The following is a 10,367-nucleotide window of genomic DNA, read 5'->3' as shown; positions in this document are numbered from 1 at the left end:
GCAAAGATGGTGAATGAATCGAACTTCACTTTACGAACTTCGCTGTGTGAATGATAAAGAAGGATAGATAGGATCAGCAGCAGCATAGACAACAACAACACTACTCCCATTCGTTGAGTTTGAGTTCAAACATCCGTGAGTTCAAACAAGTTGACTCATGTAGATCGTAAAATTTAGGCCAACTAGTTATAGCTTTATTTTGAAGAACTACAATTAACAAATTAAGCCTACATAAAACGGCTGGCATTGAATCCAAGTCCAGCATCAATAAAGTCGGCTTCCATTTTTAAACGTTCAGGTTAGCTTACATCGTAACAGCTATGCTACGAAGTGGTACCGTAAGCCAAGTAATAAAAACATACTAGTTCATTATCTCTCGTCTCATCCTTCACACACAAAGAGAGCACTTATAAGAAACATGTTTCGCACGGGCTCCGGTGTGTTCGGGAGGAGAGGAAAGAGAAGAATCACTCGACTTGGCACGGAAAATAGCCATTTCCAACGGTTACAACGTCGTAGCTTCTCGGATAAGTTTGAAGCAAAGGCGATGAGCTCTAACGATGTGTCTAGCGATAATAAAATCCCGTTCCAAATACCCTTCATTTCGAACGAAATAATCATAGCTATAAAAAGAGACTTAAGAAGGGCGGGCTTAGAGAAATCAGTGGTAGTTATAGAAATACCACCGAACAATCTACATCGCTAATTGATTCGAAACCGCTTGTACGACCGTCTATGTACAACGCAGAAATGCACGACTTGTGCTCAGGGCAGAGACGGTGATTGCATGATCTCGGGTACAGTGTACCTGATTTCTTGCAAAACCTGCGGGGACGAATATATTGGCGAAACGGGAAGACCTCTTTGTGTCCGCATAAAAGAACACCTAGATGGTAAATTTAAAAAGCAAGGCGAACACTCCACTAGGCACGCATAGGACACAAAGACACAACGGAGTGGATTTTGATGTTAAGGTTAATATTCTCACGCAGAAAGCTAGCATATCGGCGCGCAGGGTTCTTGAGGCTTTTTGGATTAATTTCAAGAACCCAAACATGAACCGCAAGGAAGAGAGCCTGCTAATCACACGTGATCTCGCACATTATATCAGACTAATCTTCTAGTCTGATAAAGGAGCACTCTAGAAGGAAGTATACCTCACTCCTCTTCCGCAGATACAACCAAGCGGTTGGTCGGAGCCAGAGAAGTGGTAAGTATTTGATGTTATTTATGCGGTTGGAACTTGGTTTTTGGGTTTCTCTGTTTAAGTTGTTGGCGTGTTTGGCTTTGTAGATCGTTGTCAGTCGACCTTTCGAGGCTCTGAAGAAGGCGATACGGCCGAAATGTCAGTCCAATAAATAAAATTATTTTACCAACCTCGTGTTCGTTCGAAGAAGAAGAATTGAGAAGTATTAAACAATGCCGAGGTTAAGGGACAGTCGGTTTTGGAAACAAATAATCTATAATTTATAACCATATTCCAAATGAAGTGAGGTATTGAAGCAGCAATTCGATCATAGTGATGTTCTCTGAGGCTTCAGAAGACATTCCAGTAAGTTTAATACGGCCAATAAGCTTAGAATTGTTGATTTCTTACTGAAGCCTTATTTCTGACAAGAAAGATTTTAAGACTCTGACAAGATAAGAGGCTGGTGAAAGTATAACGTTTAAAAGGGGAAACGTGGACAGGGTAGAGAAAATGACAAGTGCAGTAGCAGTGAACTATTTCTTAAAACGCTAGCTGAGTAGAAACCGTCAGTCAGCTTAATTTTAGCTAAAAACTACACAGTTGGCATGATCGGAATCATCTTTCGAATGGTTGAGCTGTTGAAGTTCATTTGCTATTTAAAGGAGTTAACCATTTGCGCATAAGAGGAGATGAGATACCTATCATTATGATATATTTCATATGAAGAAACGTTTAATGTTTCGCGTTCTAGATGCTGTCGACTTCACAGCTGCAGAATAAAATAAGCCTTATGCGTCCAATTTCGCAATTTAATACTGTTAAAACCAGTTCGGAGCGCATGTAGCGCAGTAGCTAGAGGTGCTCTGCAATACACACTGGATTCGATCTCGCGACCCGGACTCACCAAGTCCATCCTTCCGGGGTCAGTTATTTGGTACCAGAATTGTCTGGGAGGGCAAAACCACTGACTTCACACATCGGCTGGCCCCCGCAAGTCATTGTGTAGCCCACATATGCATTCAGTCACCTCTTTAGAACATGGAATATAATTTCTTTAGCATTATAGCTTGTCAATTAAATCAAACTTCACCTATATCGACTATTCACCCGATGATCGTGACACTGAAATGTTATCTAGTAAATTCACAATCTGTCACATGCTAAAGTTGCCCAATGGATTTTACTGCTCTAGGTACTCACGATGTATCCATATTACTCGTTTTGGTACTTTATGACCAAATATAGCAGCTGTTGCATACCCTGTTGTTTAGTTAGAACGAACAACTTGTCCAGCTTACTGGCAGGTCTTAAATTGTAAACAAAGGCTTACAATTCGGGTTCCCTTTCTATTTGCCTCATGGAGATACATTTAGCACCAACCTCGGGATTATGTTTTCAACAAATGTTCATCTTGTTGACAACATCTTTGTTTCTCAAAAAGTCTAAGGAAAGAAAAAATAGCTGTTTGGCTATGCTTACTTCGTTAGGCATAAACATAAGGTTAAACGTGACTCTTTTTTCTACACACACAGTTTCCTGGTGCGGCTCTTCCTCTAAGCCAAGCGAATAGATTTTTTCTTTATTTCTTATAATTGCTCTCATTGTGTGCTAAGAATCACCGCTATCAGCTCTACTCCCGTTGCTTTTCGAGTAACTCGAGCGGGCGCCAATATTTCCTCCATCCGTCCCTGTCGCGTGCAAGAGTGGCCCAATGCGTTCTCCTGTCTTTACGAACACGTTCAGCATCATACCATTCCTTCAGCGTTTTTATGAAGAACTCTGACCATCGAGTCGGTAATCTTCCTGCTGTGCGCTTGACATCTCGAGAAATTCAGTCCGTGACGGCTATTGCCCATCGGCTGTCATTTAGTCGCATCACGTGCCCGGCGCACCTTATTTTTGACACTTTGGCTATGTAACGGTGTCTCTAATCTTCGATCGTTGACTCCGAGCTTCCTATTCCCTTTCTCACTTGCGTGATACGGGTCACTTCTACCATTGCCTTTCGACTTCGCGTTCAGTAACGCTGAGTGTTCTTTCATCCTGCTTGCGTAGCTACCAAGTCTCTGGTGCGTACGTTAAGGCAGGATTAATCGCTATGTCAAAAAGGTGGGCACGGAGTCGAGAGTTCTTCTTCCTCTTCACTACAGCATCGATGCCCTAAAAGCTCCCCATGCTGCTCTCTTCCTCCTGCTCAACTTTGGAGCTAAATCGTTCATCATGTTGATTTCTCGACCTAGATAGACAGCACTAGAGCGTTCGAAAATATCTGTTCCGATGAGCGTAAACGGGACATTAGAAACCCATCCGTTCCTCATGAACATCGTTTTTGCTAGATTTAGCCGAAGGCCAAGCCCAATACTTCCACAAACTTTGTTAAACTCGGCAAGCATTCGTTCCGCTTGACTGATGTTTGATGTTATAAGGACGATGTCATCAGCAAAGAAAGATGGTGTAGTTGCCGACCGTCGAATTTCACTCCTTCATTATCCCATTCCAATTTTCGCATAACGTCTTCGAGGGTCGTAGTTTTGGCGAGGTTATGTCGCCTTATCGAACCCCTATCGCTTTGTCTAACGCCTCTCTTTACGTTAATTCCAATTTCGTTGTAGAATGGCGATACGATAGTCGTGAAAATTCTTATATAGCTCACGAAGGATCTTGATGTATTGAGTAGCGACGCCCTGGTTTCCCAGAGCTTCTATCACTGCTTCTGTCTCAACAGAGTCAAAGCTTTCTTCAAGTCGATGAAAGTTCGAGAGAGCGGTCTCTATACTCTCATGACGCTTTAATGAGTCCGTTATTGTGTTTATGTGATCTGTCGTGGTGAATCCTTTTTTAAAACCTGCTTGCTCGCATGGCTGCACCTCGTCCAGTGTTCTGTCTAACTATTGAGGATGATTCGAGTAAAGAGTTTATAGACGACAGACAGCAGGCAGACTGGGCGATAATTGCCAATGTTGTGGAGGTCTCCCATTTTGTACAACAACACGGTTTTGATGGTATTCTATTGATTTGGAACTTTGCATTCTGATAGGTAGCGTGTGAAAAAATGAGCTGGGCGTTAATGAAAACTGGCACAAGATTCTTCAAATGTTCGAGTCTTGCCGTGTCTGAACCGAATGTTGTTTGTTCTCAGATAGAATGTCGATTTCAGAATACCTAATTATAATAGGTTAATATATTTATCGGAAATATCTGTGATTTGATTCAATAGTCGAGAGATCAGATTTTATTGTTTTAGTGATATATCAGAGGAGGTATTATTTCATATCTATCTGAATGTCTTTCGGCCGCTCATGTCGGACTTGCTAATAGTAAGTTAAATGTAGTCATTTCAGATGAGTATTTCGAGATGAGAGAATATATATACGATGACCTCGAATCTTATGTTCGATGAGATGTGTTGAAAATTTTCAGCAACTTTTCTGTCTGTTCGGATTAATATACTTTATGTGCTTCTGTGTTCAACGTCGAGAAGAGAAAAGTACAGGACGAATGCCCATTAACGTATTTCTTAACATTTTTATATATTCCATATTCTATACGCGAGAAATGCGATTTGTCTTATTTGTCGTCGATTCCATTTAACTCTCTCATAGTGTTAAAATTTTAAAACTATTTCTCATTTTTTTATTTTAAATTCCAGAAAAATGCTGATCAAAGAAAGGCGGCTACCAAAGTTAATGTAGAAGAAAATAAGAACAAAGGAAGATTGTTACAGCAGAAGAAAACTGGTGAAGCTTTAATTAAGGTAAAACAAGAAGCAAATCAAGATGTCAAGAAGAAAAACGTTAAAGGTGTTGATAAAAAGGTTAACCTACCTTTGAAAAAGAACAAGAAAGAAGGTTCGTTTGAAGCAGTTAAGTCGTTAATTAGAAAATATTGTCAATCCTATGCTGAGAGGTAATTAACAGTTATGAGCTTTTGTTTTCATTTTCATTTACGGTTTTCGTAGGAGCGATCTACCAATACGTACAATTTCAGTAAATATAACCTATAAAATAATGAACATTGCCCAACGTTTGATTCTTCGATTTTGACTAGATGTTCAAGATAGATTATACAGCATATAATTCTACCGTAACAATGTTCTTGTTGACATTTATAGCCATGGTTTGACTAAGATTTCAAGGTTTTCTTTACCTGCAAGAAATAACTTTTATTGTAACCATACTGCTATATTACTTTTGTAGCTTAAGCAATGCGAAGCCTTTATTATCTATTTACATAGCATTCTGTTTCCAATTTTAAAAAGAATTAACGTATAACACCGGAAATGCATTAAGCACTGTACATCTATCTGATGAAAGAAAATGGCGAAAGAAAAGAAAAAATGGCGAAAGAAAAGAAAAAAAAGAAAAAATCTTAAACTGATATATGTCAGCTCATACTGAAGGCCATGGCGAACTTATTTAACAATAGAGATTTCGTTGAGCACGACACATGTTATCAAATGTGTTCTTGGCGTTTGCGGATGTGGCACTTGCGTTGAAAATTTCAAAAATTTAGCGTCTTCATGTCTCCTGTTATTGGAAAAAAATGTGAATTAGAAAGAATCATGTTGTCCAATCTATGTGATCATTTGAAATTCTTGAAATATGCTTACTTTCATATGGGCTTTTGAATGAAGATTTCGGGTGCACAGATATATAGTGATCCAGCACGATCCAGATTAGTGTTCTTCGTAGTTCGGGGCTCTCAAAGTTTTGTTTCTGAGTTTCCGATTTAATTGAGAATAAAATTCATTGCGACTTTTTTCTTTCTTGACAATGTTAACAGAATTCTAAGCTATAACAATAACATTTACATTTCCATCAAGATTATGTTTAGCTGCTTTCATTGTTGAAATTAAAATGTTAATAATTTTACAGGGATTATTTTCCTAACCTTTGAGTGTTTTTTTTTGAGTGTGATGGTTTGTTTACAATTTGAACAATGTTAGCGAGTTAATACACAACTGTTCAAGGTTGTAATACTCAATATACTATCCATTTTACCTAGTAGAGTATGGTAGTATCTGGCTGGTACTGGGATAATCGCTAAATATTCGAATTCAGAAACCATATCAGTTACTGAGGGAGAGGTATGTGAGAATATGGCTTTATTGGCTGCGGCTGAACAAATGGGTGAGTTTGATTTCCTTTACATCTTCAGTGTTCGTTTGACTTCAATAAATTCGTCTCCAATAGAATCAAATAAAACGGGTCTCATGACGACAGCATTCTGGTTGCTACTACTTCATAGATCAATGTTTTTTAATTAATGTAGTGCGTTTCTACATTCGCTTTCGATTTATGAATTCTTTAAGCCGGAAGGTATGGGTGTAATATTATAGTAGGTAATGTTAGACATTTTTTTTTATTTATAAGATTCATTATCACATATTGTGCAGATGCCATGACTTTTATTCTATTCCTTGTCTTACACCCGTCATCAGCGAAGGTCTCCGGATTTACGTCTGAGTTCGGCTACCACAAGAGGATTTTGTTTTCTTCATCAATGTGATTGAACGGTGGTCAAAGGTAGAATTCTCGTGATAGCCTTGCCAGAACACCACAAGCAATCTTCGGCTTTTGTGAATTGCAGAGGAGCTTTTCCATAGTAATCTGATAATAATTTATTTTGTTTAGTGGACCGCAATACCATCAATGTTGCTGAATATTCCTGCCAAGTACACTCTAATGTTGAGGCTTCGTAGACATTCCTTATAAAGTAGTATTTACTTGAATTCTGGAAAGTTTAATGTATTCTAGCAAATGAGAGATGTGCTGAGCTGATTAGGATCTATTCGATCAAGCTCTCTACGGCTCAATAGAAAAGACTTTATGCTTCTTTTGTGAGAAGATAGGAATCCAGTTGGTCAGCATATTGAGAGCTTCGTACACTACATGTGCGCTCTTAAGTTCTGCCTTTTATTGGACTTTCTGACTATATGAGAAACGTTTAGGAACGTAAATAATGAAGAGTTGAATATTTCATCTAAAAGTTCTAGACGATTTCAAGTTCTTGGTTTTTAGCATTGGACAAAGCAGACTATGACAACTTTGGACCACCGGGCAAGTGCTAGGCAATAAATGCGAAATGATTGACAACTATGTATTCACTTTACTATTTAAAGAATTTAGCGTTATTTTAATCGAACTGATGAGCTATACTGTCCTTTTTCATGAGGCAATAAATATTATACATATCTGACTCACTATAATAGGAAATGTGGTATGAAAACTAAAGCAGTTTGACTCTAGTTGCTGCTCGATTGAAATTTAGCAAATATTGAAAATATTGGTTTTCTAGTTGCAATCAATCACTGTAATGTAAATGGGTCGTGTAAAAAGTGTTAATGTTAACACATAACCCTCTAGATCCATCGTTTTATAGAAGAGGAGGGAGGGGAAACGGGCAAGACGGAAGGAAGAAGTGCATTGAATTCAATGCATTTCTTTTTATAGATAAGCTTCAGGTCACTTAAATTTTTATTTCACTGTGTTCGTTTAATATGCCAGAGTAATAACAGAGAGTAAATATGATTGATAGCATTCACCTTAGAGCGAAAAGTACTCTATATTAGTGTTATTTTCTCACTTCCATATCTTCAAATTATCAAGGAAACTATCGTCTATTACTTGAAAATCGATAACTTCGTGACAAATTTGAGATTAGGCGTTGACCTACGCTGCAATTAGGCAAATTTGAGTCGAGAGTTATGTGTTAACATTGGTGCTCTTCAAGAACAAATATGGAATACTCTATTCGAACGTATTTCGTAGTGAATTATGAGGGAGTTTAAAATAATACTTCTAAAAAGGACTAAAAAGCTTTAGAAACTGTTCTGCTTTAATATATAAAAAGAAAGATTTTCTGCAGAAAGGAACGCTCGGTGGCAAAAACGTGGCACTCTTAATGAGAATTAAATTGTACATCATGAATAGGAATTTAGTCCTGAATCGATTACAGGGACTCAATAAGGCAATTGCACAACGTACGGTGTGATATTTCACCGCAAAGACTCAAAATTTTCAATGCAAAGATTCCATTTTAAACATGCATAAATTTCGCAATGAAATGCTAAGCAATATAAAATGATTCCAGTATAGGGTTTCTATTCTGAATACTTTAATTTACGATTATGTTCGAGTGAAAACGATGAATATGTTTGTGTTTTATTATAAGGGTTTGCAGTCTAGCATACCAAAATGATCTGAACAATGTGAGGACTTTTTTATTAACATTAAAGCGGATGAGGCAAAAATTCTACATTCTATATCATTAGAAGTGCACAGTGAGCTTCATTGATATGAAGTGCATTAGATTTCATCTGGCAACGGTGAATAGAATGGTCATTAACTGCTAAAGTCATATGAGAAGGAACGTTCTAAATTCGAAGATATTTCAAATGTCGTGCTTACTGATTCCCTTTTTTCCGTGCTGTGATATGTTCGTTTCACGGCAAGAACTTATCTAATTCGACGACTTTAAATCAAGTTTTGAGTACTTCATCGGTAAGTATGGTAGTTCTGTTGAACACAGCATTTAGTGTGTAACTTAAATGATAGATTCACACTATTGAACACTCTGTTGACTTTGTTTCCTTTTTTATTTACTGCCTTCTTTTTCTGGTAAGGTACTGTATCACCTGTTTCACCCGTATTCCGGTTGATCTTCGATTGAATCGAGCGGGCGCTAGTAATTCCTCCTTCTGTCCTTGTCGCGTGCAAGAGTGGCCCAATGGGTTCTGCTTTTCTGCTTGTTCCGGGACACGTTGAGCATCATACCATTCCTTCAGCGTTTTTGTGAAGAACTCTGACCGTCGAGTTGGTGGTCTTCCTCTGTTCGTTTGACATCCCGAGGGATCCAATCCGTTACGGCTCTTGTCCATCGGTTGTCATTTAGTCGCATCGATGCGACTAAATGCGACTAAATGCGGTAGGGTACTACTATTTGAAATATAACCACAATGCTACTGGGATAATTGCAAAACTCAAAGCCCCATCTGGACTTCAGACACTCAGTTGCCATTGCCTTAGGCTCACGAGCTAATTATCATATCAACCGAGTCGTGTTGATCACTACAGAGTATACCGTAGCAGTGTCGTTGCAGCGAATTTCAAAGAAATACTTTTGGGTGTGAATTAGTTTTTCGTAAATCGATGTATGTGTCGCAGAGCTAATTTTTGGGCCTTTTTCTCTTTAAAACGATTAAAGTAGGAAAAGCCAGTTCATGGATAATAAAGAATAAAACTTTTAGCGTCGTTCAATCTCTGAGCAGTGCCCTATGTATTCCACCCCATTCGCTGTATCGTAAAGGCGACTGAGCTCATATTTGATTTCTCATTTTCTGACAAACACTTGCGGTTGTCTACCGATCTAGCAACTCACTGTTCTTGTCTTCCTCGTCAAGTCCGGTACCAATCTGCCAACCTCGAAAGGATAGAAGGCATGGTGGAAACAAGGCGTGGGTTAGAACCAGCTATCAATGTAGTGTGAATTGCGAGCACCTCTAACCACTGCGCTATATGGGCTCTTGTCTGAAGTACTAAAACAAGAGAACCGACCATCTATTCGATCAATAGTCAATGAAATGTATGAGGATCAGCATTATTTTGTTTCCGATTAAGCTAATCTATGTAGGTGTTGCTAGTATTTGATTTCAAAAACCCAAACATGCAACCGCAGGGAGGAATGCCTCGTCATAATACGTGATCTCGCGCGGTACATCAAATTGATCTTCTAATTTGAAAATCTCGCGCGCTTTAGTAGTAAATTCCTGGTACGCTACCACCACGCACGGACAATCCACTTCTCTCGAGAAGTGGAAGAGTAGCGAACAAACGGTTAGTACTTTAGATTTATTACTGTTATTATTATTATTATTACTATTACTTTATAGTATTATAATTTTTTTTTCTTATTATACGATTGGAATATAGGTTTTGAAATTCTCTATTTGGCTTTTAGGTATTTGATTTGGTAGACGCTTTCAATCGACCTTTACAGGCTCTGAAGAAGGCGATTACGCCGAAACGGCAGCCGAAACATATTTTAAATAAATAAAAATTATTTAACAACCTCGTGTTTGTTTGAAGAAAGAAAAATTAAGCAAGCTAGTATTTGAGTTGATAAACATCACAACTATACGAATGAAATGAAAGGTATAACTCATTTTCATAGGCAAGCA

At 38.3% G+C, this 10,367-nt stretch overlaps 1 protein-coding gene across 1 annotated transcript; it reads left to right on the top strand.

Moving 5' to 3' along the window:
• Positions 1-4,046: 4,046 nt before the first annotated feature.
• LOC309798311 (uncharacterized protein) lies at positions 4,047-7,342 on the top strand (the record flags this gene model as incomplete). The annotated part of the gene is made up of 5 exons (XM_082646537.1): positions 4,047-4,157; positions 4,610-4,699; positions 4,839-5,037; positions 6,250-6,318; positions 7,210-7,342. The coding sequence occupies 5 exons, from the start codon at positions 4,047-4,049 to the stop codon at positions 7,257-7,259; spliced, it is 519 nt and encodes a 172-aa protein (XP_082502663.1). The 3' UTR covers positions 7,260-7,342.
• Between the last annotated feature and the right edge of the window lie 3,025 nt (positions 7,343-10,367).

Source organism: Mesoplodon mirus (assembly GCF_964341445.2).
Source record: "Mesoplodon mirus genome assembly, contig: HAP1_SCAFFOLD_2705, whole genome shotgun sequence".
Taxonomy (NCBI): Eukaryota; Metazoa; Chordata; class Mammalia; order Artiodactyla; family Ziphiidae; genus Mesoplodon; species Mesoplodon mirus.
Note: the sequence above shows the minus strand (reverse complement) of the source record. Positions and strands in the feature narration are given on the sequence as shown.